The 23,170-nt window shown below is 42.1% G+C and overlaps 1 protein-coding gene across 5 annotated transcripts; it reads left to right on the forward strand.

Annotated features, from left to right (window-relative positions):
* The first annotated feature begins 1,252 nt into the window (after positions 1–1,252).
* On the forward strand, positions 1,253–22,605 carry LOC110528234 (unconventional myosin-XVIIIa). Of its 5 annotated transcripts, XM_036983822.1 has the most exons (7): positions 1,253–1,508; positions 1,623–1,657; positions 6,222–6,296; positions 6,518–6,559; positions 7,004–7,165; positions 7,454–7,537; positions 21,769–22,603. In XM_036983822.1, the coding sequence occupies exons 4-7, from the start codon at positions 6,539–6,541 to the stop codon at positions 22,444–22,446; spliced, it is 945 nt and encodes a 314-aa protein (XP_036839717.1). In that variant the 5' UTR covers positions 1,253–1,508; positions 1,623–1,657; positions 6,222–6,296; positions 6,518–6,538; the 3' UTR covers positions 22,447–22,603. The 5 variants fall into 5 exon arrangements, with proteins under 5 accessions (XP_036839717.1, XP_021465790.2, XP_021465788.2 ...); XM_021610115.2 differs by lacking the exon at positions 1,623–1,657 and having other exon boundaries at positions 6,521–6,559; XM_021610113.2 differs by lacking the exon at positions 1,623–1,657 and having other exon boundaries at positions 21,769–22,599.
* Positions 22,606–23,170: the final 565 nt, after the last annotated feature.

The following is a 23,170-nucleotide window of genomic DNA, read 5'->3' on the forward strand; positions in this document are numbered from 1 at the left end:
ACATGACCATAAACTTGACACCTAAAACACTGTAATATGTTCGGTTAAAAAGCTTTCATGGGATAACTGACACATCTTAACTTGACTTTATCTGGTAAAAACTCTGCATCAAAACTCGACCGTATCTTCTCTGTTTCACCACGCTCTCCACCGGGTCTGCACCTCACCAAACGGCGGGCGTCGCAGACACCGGGAATCTTCAACTTCAGTTGACCCTCCTCAACACTTAACGGCACTCCAGTTATCACTCCTTTCAACAGGGCCCTGCTCCAGAGAGGAAGGCAAGTCACAGTTCTTGTCCCCAGTCACATGGTGCGGAGTGGACACTCCCTCTGGATGACAGAAACACAAAAAAACAACACGATTCCACCTCGAGTCACTTTCACCTACCCAACATTTCCCAACCTCTTCTCCACCCAACCTGACACCACATATGGATCAGCCAGAAGGCAAGCATCCATTCTCTCCAAAAAATCTCACTCCCACTGGGCAAAGAACATCTTTGTCACCATCAGGACAAGGCTCAAACTCTGCGTTCTTCACCACACCTGCCACCGCAGTGAATTCATCCTCACTCTCGTCATGTTCAATTTCCTTATGCAGCATATTTACTCTTAACATGTTCCACCTCCGTCTTGGCACTCCCCCACCATTGTAAAACCTTGGGCTCCCGAGTGGTGCAGCGGTCTAAGGCAGTGCTAGAGGTGTCACTACAGACCCTGGTTCAATTCCAGGCTGTATCACAACCGGCTGTGGGAGTGCCATAGGGCGGTGCACAATTGTCCCAGTGTTGTTAGGGTCTGGTCATTGTAAATAAGAATTTGTTCTTAACTGACTTGCCTAGTTAAATAAAACATTTGGAAGCTATAGAAATTAATTTACTAATGTCTACATTTGTTTTTGCCATGTTTATTATATTACAGACACCTTAATGCATACTTATAAATTATATTATGTGAGCTAAACATTAAACAAATATGAAACATTTTCCTTCAAGTATAATTTTACTGTCTCCACTACAACAACAAAAATACTTGCATACATGTAATTTTGTCATTGAAACATTCAAATGAAATACTGTAGAATTCCATTCATTTCTATGGAAGACTGCTTTTCCGAAGAGTGCCAATACAGCCGACCATTGGTTTCATAGCCTCAATGTCCCAAACATGCCGTGGGGAATAGCAATCCAAGGTTTATGTACGTCATTGGGAGGCAACCCAGAGAAGAAAAAAAACATTCCGCTCACATTACAGTTAGTCCTCCGCCCACAACCTGGGCGTCAGTTCATTCTGTCGCGATCCCTTCATCCGCACAAAACAAAACATTACTCGTTGACTACAGTACTCATGTCATCTAGTTCTAATAAAATTATTTATATTTTTTGTGTATCGTAGGTTACTATAAAAATGCATTCCGGGACTTTGGAAAGAATGGGGTCGCCGATAAAAAGGACGCTTTCTCGGGGAGTGAGTGAGGACGAGTCACTTCGCAACATTATCAAAGAGGTGGGCGTCGAGCAATCACGTCGTTAATGTATATTGCGACATTTACAAGAGTCATGCAGTCTATTATCTGTAGGCTATTATCTACTTTTATAGAGTCTAATTTGACATTACTAGGCTACAGTCGAGAAGATTCATCCTCGAGCGTTACAGTAAGCCACTACATATGTTTTATATTTTTAATATGTTTACTTTGTTTTTACTGTTGTGTAGCCTACTCATTTTCATTTAGACTCACCCCAATGTTACTGTAGCATGCGGTTTTACATTGTTTCAAGTTCACTGACGGAAAACGTTAACATTGTTACAATGACTTCCTTTCGAGCAGTGTTACATTGTAGCCAGCCTACCCACAACTGAATTGCCTTCAAATGACTTTACGTTTAGCTAGTTACTTAAAACACCAGAGAAAAATGGCTTCTAATCTCTGACTAACCTTAGTGTCTCCCGTTAGGGCACAAGTAAAACAGAATGGCTACTTCGTTACAGTGTGCATAGAATATGGATGAGACATTGACATTGCATGACTAATGTAGTTAGAATTCAGTCATCAGTGGTTCATCGTAAGTTAATTTAAAAAAATCATTGGTAGAGTACAGTAAACTTACAGTCCATGAGAACTGGACCTAAGAGGTTTGCCAAATTGTGTTGATATGTAGCCTAAGGGTAGGCCTAAATCCATTTTTAATTCAATTTAAACAACTTTCCATACATGTCTGTCCATGGAAGTGGTTAGAAAGTCCCTTTTTGGACATGACTGTCAAAACATTCACGAAATAAATGTGCTCAAAGTTGACCCATTTTGCATACCCCTCCATACCATAGTCATCCATGTCTTCATCACTGGAAAAGATAAATGGTTGAGTTTGATATAAATGTTTTCAAACTGTGTTATTATTTATTGAAAAAATGAATTTTAAACCTTTAATGTCAATTAACTAAACTGATTTCTGATTGTTTTCATATTCACATATGTTGTAGCTTAGACCCTATTTCACATAATTTGAGTTTGTTGTGCCGTCCATTGGTTGAGACACATGCTCTTGAATACAGGGTGGGTGACATTTCAATCATAGAAATATAATTTATAGAATGGGTCTATCCCTTCAGACCACTGCAATTTAGCTAGTACACAATTGGAATTCAATTAAGATTGTAACTTTTAATTATTACCACAAAATTGACCGCCAGTCCAGCTTCTGTTGAATGTTAACTTAAATGGTAATGTCTATTCTATTATTTATATTTCTATGATTGCATTAGGTTTCCTATGGAGGATTGCCAGTATGATTTAAAACAAATATTCCCAGTAAAGTCAACGTTCTCATCTTTGCGGTACCATTTGAACGTTTACATTTAAATTGTATTTATTATGAATCCCCATTAGCTGCTGCCAAAGCTGCAGCTGCTCTTCCTGGGGTCCAGCAAAATTAAGGCAGTTTATACTATTTTAAAAACATTACAATACATTCACAGATTTCACAACACACTGTGTGCCCTCAGGCCCCTACTCCACCACTACCACATATCTACAGTACTAAATCCATGTCTATGTATGTTATCGTGTCTGTGCCTATGTTTGTGTTGCTTCACAGTCCCTGCTGTTCCATAAGGTGTTTCTTGTATCTGTTTTTTTTCAAACTAATTTTACTGCTTGCATCAGTTACATGATGTGGAATAGAGTTCCATGTAGTCATGGCTCTGACCACACGACTGAACAGTCGTCAAGGTGCGATCAGCCTGACTAACCGGTGTCGGTATGTAGCCTCGCTACTTTTATAGCCTCGTTACTGTATATAGCCTGTCTTTTTACTGTTTTATAACTTTACCTATTGCTCACCTAATACCTTTTTTTGCGCTATTGTATTCAACACACGTGGCAACTTGGATTTGAATTATATGAAAAAAATAACTTTACACGTTTTTTTGATAATTGAGTTTAAGGTAAACATTTTTAAAAAGAAGACAATTTTCAGCCGTTTATCTTTTCCAGTGATGAAGACATGGATGTCTCATAGTATGGTGGGGTATGCAAAATGGGTCAACTTTAAGCATCTTTATCTCTTGAATGTTTGGCATTCAGGTCCAAAAAGTCATTTTCTGAGCACTTCTACAATGGGCAAATATGTATTGAACTCTTCAACTCAAAAGGGGTGCTGTCAACCTGATTTGAATTCAAATGGTTTTACCCATAGGCTATTATGCAATAACCCACTCATTTGATTGCGCTTCATTCATGAATCTCTGTAAAACAATTATCCGGCCTCATTATCAAGCCTTTCTCCGAAATGCTAATATTCAGTAACAGTAGGTAGGCCACTCATTAGATTGACCATCACGGAAGACTTCATACCTTAGCAAGTGATAATTCCACATCAATCAGTGTAGATGACGGGGAGGAGACAGGTTAAAGAATGATTTTTAAGCCTTGAGACAGATTGTGTACAGTATGTGTGCCATTGAGGTTGAATGGATAAGACAAAATATTTAAGTGCCTTTGAACGGGGTATGGCAGTAGGTGCCAGGAGCACCGGTTTGTGTCAATCACTGCAACGCTGCTGGGTTTTTCATGCTCAAGTTTTCCATGTTATTCAATAAGGGTCCACCAACCAAAGGACATCCAGCCAACTTGTCACAACTGTGGGAAGCATTCGAGTCCACATGGGCCAGCATCAAGGTTTCCGTTAGGAAAATACGGCACCGGGCAACGTGACTGGACAGATTTTAATTTGCCAGACATTTGAGAAATTTGCCAGATAGCCATATGCATAACGCATTAGGGCGTCCACCCACTGTGCTCAAAATCACATTTAGATTATTGTAATTCATTTTAACATAATATAATTTAGTCTGTAAAGTTGAACGTTCTTGTACCAAAATTAAAAGTCTTATTGAAAACGTTACCCGTTACGACGTCATCCCTGCTATAAATGATATATTTGAATAATATAATTTGCGAGAATTAACCTAATTTTGCTAACCTGCTACGTTAAGGTTAGCTAAAATGCACAAAAAAAAAACGGGGTCCCTTCTAGCCATGACCGGGCTGGCCTGCCCCTCTCCCCCTTCCCCCTGCGATTCCGCACCAAAGCAGTGGAAAGAGGACACTCTTTGGTGGCAACAAAATAAATAAATTATAGAACTGATGTTGGACAATCAAATTCGATTGGTAAATTAACAAAATTCAGCTGGTTCATTGAGAGCTTATTTTACAATGCTCCTGTGAAACGAGGCCCGCGCAGTGCATTTATGAAAGCACGTGCCTCATGTCATGTGTGATGTACATAACTTATTGATAACAACTCTGTCCTACTATAGGCAGTTGGCTGCCTAGTGATTGGTAACTGTCCGATGTAAATAGTTGGCAATGCAGTTTCATTTCCAAGTGCTACTGAAGAAGCTCAACTGAAATACACATCATTACTCTACTCTAGTCTATCAATCCATTCCATATCTAGATACTATACATGACACATGGGCGGCATTTTAGTGATCTAGCAAGCTGCTTGGACCATGCGAGATGAACACAATTTGCCTCTAATTTACTTCCGTCTGCGGCGGACCTTGGTCTGCTCAAAGTGAGCTGTCAGGAATTCAAAACTGTCCAACTCCTTGGAGCAGCTTGTTATGCGCATCAGCCTTGTCACTTTGTCCTCGATGCTAACCAGACCGGACACGTCGCAAAATAAATTTAGAAATCCACCCACACTGCTCGCACGCTCCAACGACCGTTTGCGTTGCCAAGGGCTAAAATAGAAGTCATTCCTATTTCTGAGCAGATTGCGCTGCAAGTTCTGCCTCTCCCATCTCCTCATTGGTTTATAGAAGCAGGTACCCATGTGCCATCTCCTCATTGGTTATACCCACGTGGGTGAATGAAATATGAAATGTTTTGCTGGTTGTCGTGGTAAAAGTGTAGATGCCAATCACCATATCAATTCAAAGATGAAAAAGCCTGGAAGGAGAGATGACTAGAAACGAGTCGGTTGGCCATTTTATGTGTGGATTAATTGTCGGAGTAGAAGACCTTGTGCATTCCATGTAAACGAACAACTCAATGTTTATATCCCAGGATAAATTAGCTAGCAACAGCAAGCTAACTAGCTAAATTGCCATATGTTTAATGCTTTTCGACCTGTCCCCAAATTGTCATAGGTTCAGAGTTTGTTTTGATATTTTAACCTGCGTGTCGTGATCGTGTTTGGTGTAGGGGGACAAAATAAATGTATGCACAATGGCGCACGCGCGCAGCCGGTTTGGGTTCCGTGTTATGAGGATCTCGTGTCTTTTGCGTGAGTAAAAATAAACACACACCCGACACTCATTTTCAAGCAGCTTGATAATTTATTAGCCTATGAAGTATATTTGCCTTTGAAGTTGGCACACATTGACTTGTATTTCCAGCAATGAATAAAAACATGATTTTGCCGATTGGCCGGAAATAGTTTTATTTATTGGCTTTTAATTTTTTATCGGCCAAAAGCCATCGTTTTTCGACACCTTGTAGAGTCAATGCCCCGATGAATTGAGGCTGTTCTGAGGGCAAAAGGGGGTGCAACTCAATATTAGGAAACTTTTCCTAATGTTTGGTACACTCTGTGTGTACCAGCTGACTATGGGATGTGGGAACAATGTAAAAAGTATGCAAACAGTTATTCCCACATGCTTTGTAGACATTATTATGGCTCTGTCTGATGTCTTTTGTTATTTTGTTAGACGGAGTGTTCGGCCAGGCGTCTGACACGCAGTGAGAGCAGAGGGGGGACCCTCAACAGGAGAAGTGGGAGTCAGGTATAATAAGAGCAATGGATGAAGCTACTGGTATATTTAGAATGTGTCCCAAATGGCACCATATTCCCCACAGGGCAACCCTACACTATTGATCTGACATTTAAACATGATTACCTCTGATTCTATCTGTGCTATGAACCATACTAAGAGTATGCTAGAACTTCTTATTATATTACTTGCTTGAGTGTTGTTGACCTTTCTCTTTGTCTTGTTCCCGCCAGCAGTCTGAGGATCAGGAACTAATGATGGAACTCCCTGAGATGGTGATTATCTGCGCAAGCTTTTTTTTTTTTTTTTTCCAGAATAACTTTTCTCATATTTGAGCAGAATAACCAGTTCTACTGGATGTCAACCTTCTCACTGCCTGTGCTGCATATTCAGAGGGTGCATACTCTTTATGAAACTCATACAAAATAACCCAGGAAGAAAGAATTTAGCTCCAGTGCAATTATGGGTTGTCATGCCAGCATCTTGTTGCTTTATAAAGAACCTGGTATGACTCAAATAAGGACCATAGACAAGCAATAGCTATCAAACAAATTACATCTCCATGAAGCAATATCCAACAGTTGAATATCAAATTACATGTTAATTAAACCAGTATTGTTGTTCGTGTGACTAGATGAAGCTGCCCACTGCCATGCCTGTGTTTGTTGGGAGCGTGATGACTAATTGGATCTTCCCACGGATATGCCTGTGTTTGTCAGCTTGATCTGCAGGCGAGCTACGACGACGTGTTGCGAGAGCTCCGTGGGCTGGAGCTGCAGCGGGAGACTGTGTTGTTCCAGGTGGACGTTCTGCACGATGCCCTAGAGGGGGCCGAGGAGATGCTGGCCGAGGCTCAGAGAGAGGCCAGCCATGCCACCATGGTACATCCAGTCATACACACTTGCAATGACTGAGATATGTGGTTGTATGACCGACCTTAGTGAAATGCACTGACTGTAAGTCACTCTGAATAAGAGTGTCTACTAAATAAACAGAATCTAATGAACATGTAAAAAGATCCTGGAGGAGCAAAACAATGCTTATAGTAGGAATGTGTTATTTCCTGTGACCCAATTGTGGTTCTCCTACTGTTGAATCACTGCTCTAAAACAATTGACAACCCTCAGCTGCATTGAGTCATAAATGGATGTGTCTTTCTGTATTTGTAGGAGTTGGCGCAAGAGAGAGAAGCCAAGAGGAAGTTGGAGGACATGGTCAGCTCTCTGATGCAGGAGGTGGAGAGGCTAAAAGAGGTAATGAAGTATGAGGAGGAGGAGCTTACATAATCATACAGCGAGAGGCACAAGTACAGCAGGATTCCTGGTTTTGGACATATCCACGGCAGGTAGCCTAGCAGTTAAGTGTTGGGTCAATAACCTAAATGTCGCTGGATCTAATCCCTGAGCTGACTCGGTGAAACAATATTATGTCCTCTTGCGCAACCCTAATTGCTCTGGATAAGAGTGTCTGATAAATTACTAAAATGTAAAAATAAAGAGTGACTAATAGCTTGTAGCTTCATGCCAGCTCTGGTTTATTACGTATCTCTTTCCTTTGTCAGGGGAGTGTTCTCTCTTTCTCTCGGCTCTGTGCTTTGCTGAACTTGACAGAATGAAGTGTTTCCACTGCTGGGTAATTTCAGCCTGGGGGACAACCTCTCACCATACACGTTATTCTCAGTGTGTTTTGTGTACATTAGCTTTCCTAAAATAGGGCATGTAAATGATTGATAGATATTTGTTCTGTCCCAAAGGATATGTTTGATAAAGGTGTTATGCTTGCTACATGTTGACTAATGTCATGTGGAGTACATTTTGTGTTCTAATGAGAACAGCACATTTCACTCGGTTACATTTATATTACATTATAACATTTACATTTTAGTAATTTAGCAGACGCTCTTATCCAGAGCAACTTAGTTTGTGCATTCATCTTAAAACGGCTAAGTGGGACAACCACATCACAGGCATAGTAAATACACTTTCCCTCAGAATAGCTATCAGCAAAGTCAGAGCTATCTGGTTATCTGTTACTGAGGCTTGTGGCAGGTTAGAAGGGAGTTGTCTGTTTGCAATTAAATGGGATAATCTACCTCAAACCTACGAAAGTCCAGAGAGGGCATATGGAAGAAAAATGTATTCCCTTGCTATGTCGAGCACAATTTATTTATCTCATGGTCACTACATAACAAAAGTTGTTTTGTTGACCATGAGATGATTGTCTCATGGTCATGACATTTAGGGCTCCCAAGTGGCACAGTGGTCTAAGGCACTGCATCGGTGTCACTGGTTCGATTCCAGGCTGTATCATAGGGTGGTGCACAATTGGCCCAGCATCGTTAGGGTTTGGCCAGGATAGGCCTTCATTGTAAATAAGAATTTGTTCTTAACTGACTTGCCTAGGTAAATAAAGGTTAAAATAAAACAAAGTTGTTTTGTCTAGGTCAACTATATAAATAGGAATGTACTTACTAAAGAGATTGACAGTATGGTTGAGGCGGCAGAGCTCATGGTGGATCAGATCATACGTTTTTATTGATTGCCACTGATGGATGGTACATTTCATGCTTTCATTTGTGTTTGGAGCTCATTATCAGTTTATAAATTAGAATGTTAGCAAGCTAAATGTCCATTACCTAGTGCTAAGAGTTTGTGGGGGATTTAAGCCCTGAATGATGCCTGACAAGCAACTTGATCTCTCAGGCTGTATGCCACCCCCAGGACCACAGCCAATCGCATGCAAGCAACAACGCAGCTAACTTGGCTGGCTAGGTAGGTAGTCTTGCTAGCTAGCTAGTTGTCTTTGCTGGTTGTTAGTTTGCATAACTGATATGTGTATAATTGCAAGGGACACTTCATGTTTTATGGATAAAATAAAAATGTACAGAGTTCCTGACAGGCTGATCAGATTCAATAGCAGCATCAGAGGCTGATGTCGGAATGCTCTATATATTGATAAACGTCACATTGTATTTACCCCTCCCAAAAAGGAAATGCTAATTAGAGGCTTATGTGGCTATCATACAGAACTACAAATGCCCGTCTCAAGCTTCACGTCATTTACCATGGCCATGATGATCTGGACGAGACTGACAAATCGAGGCAAAAGTAAGTTTATCTTGAGATTCTATCCAATGTTAGCTAAATATGGTAATTTATCATTTGTGTAAATTTGTTTAAACGAAGAAGTCTGAACTGTATTGGGCAAGTAAAAAATGAACACACACCTGATAAATGCATGAGAAGTTCATAACTAGTTAAGGTTTCATAAACCAACAGTTTAGCTTGCTACTGAACTAGCTAGCTAACTTAGTTTCACCATATAACATTCTAGATCATGTTTGTTTGTGTCTGTGGGTAATACTTTACTTGCAGCTATCCTAGGCTAGCAGTATTATTTTGGTCTGGCTTTTTAGAGGTTTCAGAGATGGACTGATTAGCATCCTAATCATTAGCAAGTGTATGTACTTTACTGCGAGGAAAATTTGACCTGTTTGCTGTTTCCCCTCTAGACAGCATATCATTAGTATAGCTAGTAGGGAAGGTTATGTAACTTTATTTAGTCCTACCAACTATGGTAGGTTTTAAATGAATCGTTTTTTTTCAAGTGTGTGTGTGTATGTACTTTTTACCCCTTTTTCTCCCCAATTTCATAATATCCAATTGGTAGTTAGTCTTGTCCCATCGCTGCAACTCCCGTACGGACTCGGGAGAGGCGAAGGTTGAGAGCCATGCATCCTCGAAACACGATCCCGCCAAACCGCACTACTTCTTGACACACTGCCCGCGTAACTTGGAAGCCAGCCGCACCAATGTGTCTGATGAAACACCGTACAGCTGGCAACCAAAGTCAGCGTCCACTGCGCCCGGCCGCCACAAGGAGTCGCTAGAGCAAGATGGAACAAGGACATCCCAACCGGCCAAACCCTCTTCTAACCCGGACGATGCTGGGCCAATTGTGCGCTGCCTCATCGGTCTCCCTGTCACGGCCTGGTGCGACACAGCTCGGGATCGAACATGGATCTGTAGTGACGCCTCTAGCACTGTTACACCGCTGCTCCACTCTAGAGGCCCCTAAGTATAATTATTAACCTTATTTGCACCTTCTGTATTCCAGAATCAATAGGTCTTATCACCTCTCAACTAGGCAAGCTGTTTCGACCTGCTTTGGTCTGTTTCAGTCATTGCAGCAAGTCCTGAAGAGCAGGAGTGTGTGTGTGTGTGTGAAGGGTTTAGTTCCAACCCGGCCCTAACACCTGACTTAAATGATCAACATGACGAATCACAGCGATAGGCTATGATTTGTAATCGGGCATGAGCTGGGCTGGAACAAAAACTTACACACCCTCTTAAGTCATTATTCAGTACGGGTACAATCGGGAGGGGGGGTTCAATTTCCCGGTATTGATATATAACGCACACTCCACTCTCAAGTCAACTTGTTGACTAATGCCAACGCGGCGGCTGCTAAGAAGGTAGCAACTGCGGCCCAGAAGACTACAGTCAAGGCAGCACTGGTCCACACCTGCCCTGTCTATCGGGAAAGTAGTATTGGCTGGTACTGTATGTGCCTTTAGGTTCCTCTCCATGTGTAGGCTGTTGTGTGGTACAGTCTTTCATATGTGTAGTAGTGTGGCATCACATTGCTTAGTTTATAATTTGTGTCGACTTTGAATTCAATCTAAACCACAGATTAACTTCCTCCATTTTGTCTTTCACCTTTTTATAGACGCAGACCTGAAGACATTCAAGCAGCACTTTGAGAACAAGCATCCCAAGTCTCCAAAGGTCCCAGTACTGGTTGATGTGCAGGCCTAAGTGACCACACACTCAAATGGACCTACAGCTGGGATAAGATTCTTCCATCATTCACACACAGTAGACATAGTATAAACCATGTTGTCAACAGTGTTGTCCTCAATGCTTAAATTGTATTGTGTATGGCTCAATTGGTGGAAATGCTGTGATCACTCATTGTCTTTAATTGTGATTCACAGACACAAATTGACTACGATTTGAAATCTGCAACTGAGACAGAATGATGTCGAGGGACCCGCTGAGACCCCATGTGTAACTGGACCTGGACCGGATATTTGTGGCGACAACCTATAAGTGATGCAGAAGCACACCAGCACCCAATTTTATGTTTATTCCATGGCCAACCATCCCTCTAGCAACCCCTTATTCCACACTGCCTTTTATGCCCCATGGTCCCTCAACTTTGGACACTTTGGAACTCTCCATCTCATCTACCTTCATCCATTTTCCCTATGCTGCTTCCTTCACTCCTCCTGATTTGATAACATCTAGACTCAGTAACACGTTTAAAAGTGTTGTGTACTGTTTTTGCCAGCTTTTTTTTACTCTGGTGATGCTGTCTTCCTGCTTATTCTGAGGTTCATCTTGAATGCAGTGGTAAATGTGCTGCTCACAATTGATAGCCGCAACATTGACTTGTTAAATTGACAAGAAAGCTGTTGATATAGTTGCGTTTCGGCATGTCTTCCTTGTTTGGAGTGTGCTTCTCATTCTGCTGGAGTTGACCTAGTATTTATATTAAACCTGCCTTATTAAACATGCATTCAGTTGGTTCTCCGTTTGTAACTCACCCACCAAAAATCACTATGCTGTTTTACATTTTTTATTTTTGCTGATCTAATTTCTAAAATATAAAATCAGAAGAATCTGTGTGCTCTCTAGTAGAAGAGCACCATATTAACTATTATTACTATGTCCCAGGTTTTTGGCATTGATTAATATAATTACATCAAGTCAGATGTTTATATGTTATGTTTACAAGGCATTGTTTGCTATTTTGATTTCTATAAAACAATGTGATTGCTGGAGTTCGGGTGATTGATGGAGGACTAGGTGCGTTCTTGTCAAATAAATATGCTTATTCATTCATGATTGTGGATATATTCTGCAATTAGTTAATCTGTCTTTGAATCTGCAACAGAAGATGTCAACAAGTTCTGAATTGCTTTAATATAGCAGTGCATTCTGACATCATACATATAAATAGGTTTCACCACATTCATCTAGTTGGCAGAAATTATAAGGTATTAAATATATCCCTTCACTGTCTGTAGGAGAAGAGCATCTGGTAAAGTAAGGGTATGTTGCTAATATCAACTAGCCTGGTATTCATGGCACATCGTAAATATCTGGCTGCTACTAAGATAGTATTTTGTACAAGACACCACCAGATGCATAAATAAGCCACATATTAGTTAAAATATGGAAATGAAATGTTAAATATATCATGTTTTGGATCAAGGTAGCTATAGCTAGCTAGCTAGCTAGCTGACAGCAAAGGTGTCAGCTAGAGATTAAATTAGGAGCTTTAAAAAAAAAATATTTCACCTTCATTTAACCAGGTAAGCTAGTTGAGAACAAGTTCTCATTTACAACTGCGACCTGGCCAAGATAAAGCAAAGCAGTGTTACACATGGAATAAACAAGCGTACAGTCAATAACACAATAGAAAAAAAGTCTATATACAGTGTGTGCAAATGGCGTGAAGAGGTAAGGCAATAAATAGGCCATAGTAGGGAAGTAATTACAGTTTAGCAAATGAACACAGGAGTGATGAGCAGATGATGTGCAAGTAGAAATACTGGTGTGCAAAAGGGCAGAAAAGTAAATAAAAACAATATGGGGATGAGGTAGGTAGTTGGGTGGACTATTTACAGATAGGCTATGTACAGCTGCAGCGATCGTTTAGCTGCTCAGATAACTGATGTTTAAAGTTAGTGAGGGAAATATAAGTCACCAGCTTCAGCGATTTTTGCAATTTGTTCCAGTCATTGGCAGCAGAGAACTGGAAGGAAAGGCGGCCAAAGCAGGTGTTGACTTCGGGGACGACCAGTGAGATATATCTGCTGGAGCTCGTGCTACGGGTGGGTGTTGTTATCGTGACCGGTGAGCTGAGATAAGGCGGAGCTTTACCTAGCATAGACTTATAGATGCCCTGGAGCCAGTGGGTCTGGCGACTGGAGCATACAGGTCGCAGTGGTGGGTGGTATAAGGGGCTTTGGTAACAAAACGAATGGCACTGTGATAGACTGCATTCAGTGAGTGAAGGAGGCTTTGTTGCGAAATAGGAAGCCGATTCTAGATTTAATTTTGGATTGGAGATGTTTAAAATGAGTATGGAAGGAGAGTTTACAGTCTAGCCAGACACCTAGATAGTTGTAGTTGTCCACATATTCTAAGTCAGAACCGTCCAGAGTAGTGATACTAGTCGGGCGGGCAGTTGCGGGCAGCGAACGGTTGAAAAGCATGCATTTGGTTTTACTAGCGTTTAAGATCAGTTGGAGGCCACGGAAGGAGAGTTGTATGGCTTTGAAGCTCGTTTGGAGGTTAGTTAACGCAGTGTCCAAAGAAGGGCCAGATGTATACAGAATGGTGTTGTCTGGGTAGCAAGAGCGACATCGTTGATATATAAAGAGAAAAGAGTCGGCCCTAGAATTGAACCCTGTGTTACCCCCATAGAGACTGCCAGAGGTCCGGACAACAGGCCCTCCGATTTGACACACTGAACTCTGAGAAGTAGTTGGTGAACCAGGCGAGGCAGTAATTTGAGAAACCAAGGCTGTCAAGTCTGCCGATAAGGATATGGTGATTGACAGAGTCGAAAGCCTTGGCAAGGTCGATGGCGGTTATGATATCGTTTAGTACCTTGAGCATGGCTGAGGTGCACCGTGATCAGCTCGGAAACCGGATTGTACAGCGGAGAAGGTACGGAGGGATTCGAAATGGTCAGTGATCTGTTTATTAACCGATAGGGATATCCTTGTCTCATCGCGCACCAGCGACTCCTGTGGCGGGCCGGGCGCAGTGCATGCTAACCAAGGTCGCCAGGTGCACGGTGTTTCCTCCGACACATTGGTGCGGCTGGCTTCCTGGTTGGATGTGCGCTGTGTTAAGAAGCAGTGCGGCTTGGTTGGGTTGTGTTTTGGAGGACGCATGACATTCGACCTTCGTCTCTCCCAAGCCCGTAAGGGAATTGTAGCGATGAGACAAGATAGTAGCTACTAGCAATTGGATACCACGAAAAAGGGGGTAAAAAAGGAAGCCAGGATGGATATAGGTCTCTAACAGTTTGGGTCTAGAGTGTCTGACCGCGGCAGCTTTCCAATCTTTAGGGATCTCAGACGATACGAGAGGTTGACCAGACTGGTAATAGGGGTTGCTACAATGGCGGCGGATAATTTTAGAAAGAGAGGGCCCAGATTGTCTAGCCCAGCTGATTTGTACTGGTCCAGGTTTTGCAGCTCTTTCAGAACATCAGCTGTCTGGATTTGGGTGAAGGAGAAGCGGGGAGGCTTGGGCAAGTAGCTGCGGGGGGTGTGGGGCTGTTGGTTGGGGTAGCCAGGAGGGAAGCATGGCCAGCTGTAGAGAAATGCTTATTGAAATTCTCGATTATCGTGGATTTATCAGTGGTGACAGTGTTACCTAGCCTCAGTGCATTGGGCAGCTGGGAGGAGGTGTTCTTATTCTCTATGGACTTTACAGTGTCCCAAAACTTTTTGGAGTTAGAGCTACAGGATGCAGATTTCTGTTTGAAAAAGCTAGCCTTTGCTTTCCTGACTGACTGCGTGTATTGGTTCTTGATTCCCCTGAAAAGTTGCATATCGCGGGGACTATTTGATATTAGTGCAGTCTGCCACAGGATGTTTTTTGTGCTGGTCGAGGGCAGTCAGGTCTGGAGTGAACCGAGGGCTATATCTGTTCTTTGTTCTACATTTTTTGAAAGGGGCTTGCTTATTTAAGATGGTGAGGAAATTCCTTTTAAAGAACAACCATGCCAACAACACATTTTTTCTTAAGGACCTATATCCCACAGTATGGCATGAAGCCAAATAGTCCTACATTAGATAGCTTGATCCTTGTCAAACCCCATTCAAAAGGGTCGGTCTCTAGACTGTATGATGTGCTACAGGCCCACATAGAGGTATCCACAGACACCATTAAAATGGCTTGGGAACAAGAACTTGGGTCAGAAATCTCAGATGAGGACTGGATAGAAGCTCTCAGGAATATAAACCACAGTTTGCCACAGAATGCCAGACACAACCTTGTACAGTTTAAGGTGATACACAGGTTACATTACTCAAAAGTGAAACTGCATAAAATATTCCCCGGACACCTCACGTTGACCCACTTATTCTGGACATGTCCCAAGTTACATGTTTACTGGGCTCTCATTTTTGATTACTTATCTAGAGCCTTTGATAGAGTTCTAGCCCCAGACCCATTGACAGCTCTGTTTGGTACAGTTGATGGGAATAACCACGAAGGGAAAGCTGTCTCTCTTTGTACTCTATTAGCCAAAAGGATCATATTGCAATTTTGGAAACTGGAGACTGTACCTACCTTTGAAATGTGGTTACGGGATTTAGGGAATGTAATACATATGGAAAAGATTCGATACAATACCTCCAATAGAAGTTCAATGTTTTACAAAATATGGCAGCCGATACTGGATAAATGGTCTAGTCCAGCTTCATAACTGGGTTGTCGATCTGCTGCTCCTCTGTGCTGCACTCCACTCAATATTTATTTTTGGCTTAACTACACTGCTTGTAATGACTATATGCTGTCTTCTTATACATGTACCACCTAATAGGATTTTGTGTATGTGTACAGTGCCTTGCGAAAGTATTCGGCCCCCTTGAACTTTGCGACCTTTTGCCACATTTCAGGCTTCAAACATAAAGATATAAAACTGTATTTTTTTGTGAAGAATCAACAACAAGTGGGACACAATCATGAAGTGGAACGACATTTATTGGATATTTCAAACTTTTTTAACAAATCAAAAACTGAAAAATTGGGCGTGCAAAATTATTCAGCCCCTTTACTTTCAGTGCAGCAAACTCTCTCCAGAAGTTCAGTGAGGATCTCTGAATGATCCAATGTTGACCTAAATGACTAATGATGATAAATACAATCCACCTGTGTGTAATCAAGTCTCCGTATAAATGCACCTACACTGTGATAGTCTCAGAGGTCCGTCAAAAGCGCAGAGAGCATCATGAAGAACAAGGAACACACCAGGCAGGTCCGAGATACTGTTGTGAAGAAGTTTAAAGCCGGATTTGGATACAAAAAGATTTCCCAAGCTTTAAACATCCCAAGGAGCACTGTGCAAGCGATAATATTGAAATGGAAGGAGTATCAGACCACTGCAAATCTACCAAGACCTGGCCGTCCCTCTAAACTTTCAGCTCATACAAGGAGAAGACTGATCAGAGATGCAGCCAAGAGGCCCATGATCACTCTGGATGAACTGCAGAGATCTACAGCTGAGGTGGGAGACTTTGTCCATAGGACAACAATCAGTCGTATATTGCACAAATCTGGCCGTTATGGAAGAGTGGCAAGAAGAAAGCCATTTCTTAAAGATATCCATAAAAAGTGTCGTTTAAAGTTTGCCACAAGCCACAGTTTGCCACACACCGAACATGTGGAAGAAGGCGCTCTGGTCAGATGAAACCCAAATTGAACTTTTTGGCAACAATGCAAAACGTTATGTTTGGCGTAAAAGCAAAACAGCTGAACACACCATCCCCACTGTCAAACATGGTGGTGGCAGCATCATGGTTTGGGCCTGCTTTTCTTCAGCAGGGACAGGGAAGATGGTTAAAATTGATGGGAAGATGGATGGAGCCAAATACAGGACCATTCTGGAAGAAAACGTGATGGAGTCTGCAAAAGACCTGAGACTGGGACGGAGATTTGTCTTCCAACAAGACAATGATCCAAAACATAAAGCAAAATTTACAATGGAATGGTTCAAAAATAAACATATCCAGGTGTTAGAATGGCCAAGTCAAAGTCCAGACCTGAATCCAATCGAGAATCTGTGGAAAGAACTGAAAACTGCTGTTCACAAATGCTCTCCATCCAACCTCACTGAGCTCGAGCTGTTTTGCAAGGAGGAATGGGAAAAAATTTCAGTCTCTCGATATGCAAAACTGATAGAGACATACCCCATGCAACTTACAGCTGTAATCGCAGCAAAAGGTGGCGCTACAAAGTATTAACTTAAGGGGGCTGAATAATTTTGCACGCCCAATTTTTCAGTTTTTGATTTGTTAAAAAAGTTTGAAATATCCAATAAATGTCGTTCCACTTCATGATTGTGTCCGACTTGTTGTTGATTCTTCACAAAAAAATACAGTTTTATATCTTTATGTTTGAAGCCTGAAATGTGGCAAAAGGTCGCAAAGTTCAAGGGGGCCGAATACTTTCGCAAGGCACTGTAAGTTAAGTTTTGTTTTGTCCTCTAAATTGGCCATCCCATTCAACAGTACAATGAATGTCATTGTTAGTATTGCTGTCTTTTTCATTTGATTTTTTATTGTAAAATAATAAACATATTATATATTTTTTTTTTAAAGAACGACCAGGCATCCTCAACTGACAAGATGAGGTCAATATCCTTCCAGGATTCCCGGGCCAGGTCGATTAGAAAGGCCTGTTTTAGGGAGCGTTTGACAGTGATGAGGGGTGGTCGTTTGACCACGGACCCATAGCAGATGCAGGCAATGAGGCAGTGATCGCTGAGATCCTGATTGAAAACAGCAGAGGGCAAGTTGGTCAGGATAATATCTATGAGGGTGCCCATGTTTACGGATTTAGGGTTGTACCTGGTGGGTTCCTTGATAATTTGTGTGAGATTGAGGGCATCTAGATTAGATTGTAGGAATTCCGGGGTGTTAAGCATATCCCAGTTTAGGTCACCTAGCAGAACGAACTCTGAAGATAGATGGGGTGCTTGCAAGGATTTGTAGTCTTGCATGATGTCTACTTTGATAATTACCATTTTCTAATCTGCGTTAATAGAGATGAATATATTTATAAAAGTTACGTTGTTCGAGTGTAAATCTCTATGAAAACATCATGGCAGGGAAAGCCTACATGAAACACAGACCTTGTTTCAAGTGGTTCTGAATTCCCCTATGGAAAAAACGATTGGAACCATTCCTGTGTATTATGACACATCCACTGTGGAGCTCCATAGAGCTAACCCCCTGGATCAGGAATGCATCTGCCTATAAAGCACTTTGACAGCTAATCTGCCTGCAAGGAGCCTTGCCTATAAAATGGCCTGCAAGGCAGCATCCTGATTTATCAGAAATTGAATCTGATAAGCCTGTCAGGAATGGAGGTCACTCACTTCAAATTGTTATATCCACAAAACATGAAGTGTCCTTTAATTATACACATATCAGTTATGCAACGCAGCTAACAACCAGCATTGATAACGAGATCGCTTGCTTGCCAGCTAGCTAACAAGACTACCTAGCTCACGAGACTAGCCCAGTTAGCTGCATTGATTCTTGCGTGAGATTGGCTGTAGTCTTGCGGGAGCAACACAGCCTGGGAGACCGCACTGCCTGTCAGGCATTGTTTAGGGATTAAATGCCCCACAAGCGCATTTGTGATCAACGCAGCCACAGGGTCTCTTAACAAATTAATGGATGATCCGTGGTGCTTAGATTTTCTTGAAATCTTGACGAAACTTTTATGTAGTGATCATGAGATAAATAAATTGTAATCTCGACATAACAGATTTCCATATAAACCACATTGTTATGATTAATAATGTTAAACAGTGTTAAATAACCGTAAGAAACTGTCAACTGCGTATATTTTCAGCAAACTTAACGTGTAAATGTTTGCATGAACATAGGATTCAACAACTGAGACACAAACTGAACAAGTTCCACAGACATGTGACTAACAGAAATGGAAAAATGTGTCCCTGAACAAAGGGGGGGGTCAAAAATAACAGTCGGTACAGTCGGTAGGTATCTGGTGTGGCCACCGGCTACATTAAGTACTGCAGTGCATCTCCTCCTCATGAACTGCACCAGATTTGCCAGTTCTTGCTGTGAGATGTTACCCCACTCTTCCACCAAGGCACCTGCAAGTTCTGACATTTCTAGGGGGAATGGCCCTAGCCCTCACCCTCTGATCCAACAGGTCCCAGACGTGCTCAATGGGATTGAGATCCGGGCTCTTCGCTGGCCATGGCAGAACACTGACATTCCTGTCCTGCAGGAAATCACGCACAGAACGAGCAGTATGGCTGGTGGCATTGTCAGGATGAGCCTGCAGGAAGGATACCACATGAGGGAGGATGATGTCTTCCCTGTAACACACAGCGTTGAGATTGCCTGCAATGACAACAAGCTTAGTTCGATGATGCTGTGACACACTGCCCCAGACCATGACGGACCCTCCAATTCCAGATCGATCCTGCTCCAGAGTACAGGCCTCGGTGTAATGCTCATTCCTTCAACAATAAACGCGAATCCGAACATCACCCCTGGTGAGACAAAACCGCGACTCGTCAGCGAGAGCACTTTTTGCCAGTCCTGTCTGGTCCAGCGACGGTGGGTTTGTGCCCATAGGTGACGTTATTGCCGGTGATGTCTGGTGGGGACCTGCCTTACAACAGGCCTACAAGCCCTCAGTCCAGCCTCTCTCAGCCTATTGTGGACAGTCTGAGCAGTGATGGAGGGATTGTGCGTTCCTGGTGTAACTCGGGCAGTTGTTGTTGCCATCCTGTACCTGTCCCGCAGGTGTGATGTTCACATGGTCTGCCACTGCGAGGACGATCAGCTGTCCGCCCTGTCTCCCTGTAGCGCTGTCTTAGGCGTCTCACAGTACGGACATTGCAATTTATTGCCCTGGCCACATCCGCAGTCCTCATGCCTCCTTGCAGCATGCCTAAGGCATGTTCACGCAGATGAGCAGGGATCCTGGGCATCTTTCTTTTTGTGTTTTTCAGAGTCAGTAGAAAGGCCTCTTTAGTGTCCTAAGTTTTCATAACTGTGACCTTAATTGCCTACCATCTGTAAGCTGTTAGTGTCTTGTTTCAAGGACAAATGTACATGTATTTTTGTTGTTGTAGTGGTGACAGTAACATTAGAACTTTGGACATTTTATTGTACTTTAAGGAATTTATACTTTAAGGAAAAAATATACTTTGTTTAGCTCACATAATACAATTTAAAAGTATGCATTAAGTTGTCTGTAATAGAAAAAATGTGGCAAAAACCAAATATTTCTTACTATGGTGGTGGGGGGGAGGTCAAAATGGAGGCACGCTGGCTTTAGAAAAACTCTGTCATCTAGTTTATATATAAATCATTGGTAGCAACATGTGAATGTTATTGTGGAAATCTGTTGCAGCTCAAGTCAACTACAAAACCCACAATAATTAGGTAGTTAGCTAGCAAATGTATCTACACACAATAATACCAAAGTCAATATTAGCATGTGAATTAGCTGGCTAACTGCACTATCAATTTAGGAATCTTATCTCACAGAGTCAAGCTTGCAGTTCCTCTCTGCCCAGAGCGAGTGCAGAGCATGTTGCTTTTCGGTTACTGTCCCAACGATCTTACCGCTAGGCTATCTGCCACCCTTATAGAACTTTTCTACATGATTTCCTGATTTCATAGATGGAAGTAAAATTTTACCCACTGATAGAACATAGGTTTTCACCAAATTGACAGGACTTTCATGATTTTTATTTCTGGGGGTGGATTATCCCTTTAAAGCCCTAAGAAGTGCTAAACAATGTATTCTAGCTGGCAGTCTATATCCTCCTCACTTTAAGAAATCTCAGTAGATTTTCAAACAAATAAATATTTGCAGAGACTGTGGTCGTAATAATTTGGTCATCTGATCATCAGCATGGTCTTGTGGTTGGGCAAGTCCAATGTGACCCAAGGCTGTGTGTGTGTGTGTGTCTTGTCAAATGGCATTGGCCTTGTAGCCAGAACGCACTCTGCTCTGCAGTAGGATGGCTTGCCCACAGCCCACTTACTGACAGATATGCAGATGCTGTCTGTTTCCTTTTGTAATCGGGAAATGGTAATGTCACAATTGGCCTGGCTACTTTCCCAGCCCATGCCTCAAACCTACGTTGAAGAAATACAGGTGAAGACAACGGGATTCTAATATCCCATAACTTTGCAACAATGGGACTAACTATGCTAGTTAACAACAGCGCTAGTAGTTAGCAACTGCACTGGTCCGAGATTAATGATGAAGTTGTCTTAACCTGTATATTTTCGACTTAGCCTCAAACCATGCAAATAGAGCTATGAATATATTGATAGTATAGCACGAAATGTACTACAGGCTATAAAATGTATTTCACAGAGATTTGGACTCATTCGTAATAGTAACAGCCAAGACTGTGTAAGTCATTATAATATGACTGTTCTTGTTGAATTTGGTTTTCATATCACCCACTTCTAGCCTGGAGTGTCCTGTTGACATTTGCATCTAGTTTTACAGTATGAAAATCTTAGGTCTGTGAGCTTCAAGATGTAACACCTGCCTGTTTCCCTGCTGTAATGAGGTCTGTACAGGGTTTGCGTCCCTAATGGCGACCTATATAGTGCACTATGTGAAAATGGTTAATATAGATGTTATATCATCCTGTTCCACAGGAGAGGAAGACCATTCCAGAAGTACCAGTGTACACACTCGTCAAGGAGCAGGAGATGGAGGAGGAGATGGCTAGACAACAAGCACAAGAGAATAAAAAAAATAAAATAGCACAGGAACAAGTCAGTGACACACCAGGGGATGAGGACAATTCTACCAAAGATGCGCCTCTCTCTATTATCCAATTGGACAGTGAGAGCCCCGGGCCCAACAACAAACTAACATTGGAGACCAGCGCTGGAGGGCTGCTCGCCGCCTCCTTCAAAAAGGAGAGGGAGGAGCTGCCCTCTGACAGTCCAAACCGGCCCCTTCCTCTCCACGTCGCCCGGCTGTGGTCCTCTGTGGACTCTGAGGACATAGAAGAAGGGGCAGAGGACAGCTTCACCAAGTTCACTAAGATGGTCAACAAGACCTTGGGACCGTTGATGCTGGGTAGCCAGACCCCAGGGAACAGTCAGGAGGAGAACAGGCGTGACATCTTTCCACATAGGAACAACGACACCGACAGCATCAGCGCCTATGAGGATGCCTGCGCTGACACGCCCGAGCTGGATGAGGGAGACGGGCCAAGGCTGCCCCATGATGAAGGATCCCCGGTGGATGATGATGAGGGAGAGCCGTCGAATGGCAACGATCCCAAGAACCCCAAAAACACCAATGATTCTTGCATTCTGTCGTAAGAGCTGCAGAACTGTTGTGGTACGAAAGGTCAAATGTGATCTCACTCTGTCTGCCCTCTTGATAATATAATATATGCAATTTAGCTTTTATTCAAAGCAACTTAGTCATGCGTGCATACCTTTTTTTACATCTTGAAAAAGGGTTAAAAAAAAAAATATATATATATATATATATATATATATATATTTTTTTTTTTAAATGTGCCTTTTATTTATACAGGTTTTTCTCTTTGAGATAACATCCCTTTTCCAAGAGAGACCTGGTCCAATAGCAGCAAGGGGGAACAACGTTTCAGACAAAACAAAACTGTAAACACACATACAGTACAACAAAAACATTTTACATTTACAAAAACACGAAGGTCTTGACTAAAAACAGCTGGCCTAAAGACAATTACACTCTTCTATGATATATACATCAATGAAGTGTTTATAAAAGGGTAATGTCAACATTGGGAGTTGTCTTAGCGCAATCCGGCACGGTGGAATTCCAGTAATGTCTACAGACGTCTCTTTAGTCAATCTTTCTTGCTCGGCATGACTTGCAAGGTCGCACTTAAGTGTTTAGTTTTCCTGCCGTTTGGCACAAAAGGTAAATTATCTCCCTCTGTTTATTAGTGACTGATGATCACTTAAGACTGTTTGCGTACACTGAACTATCAGATATGTTTCAGGACACACCACAGACCTCTAGCATTCTAAACAGTCAAATGATGTGATTTAT

Source organism: Oncorhynchus mykiss, chromosome 7 (assembly GCF_013265735.2).
Source record: "Oncorhynchus mykiss isolate Arlee chromosome 7, USDA_OmykA_1.1, whole genome shotgun sequence".
NCBI classification, from domain to species: Eukaryota; Metazoa; Chordata; class Actinopteri; order Salmoniformes; family Salmonidae; genus Oncorhynchus; species Oncorhynchus mykiss.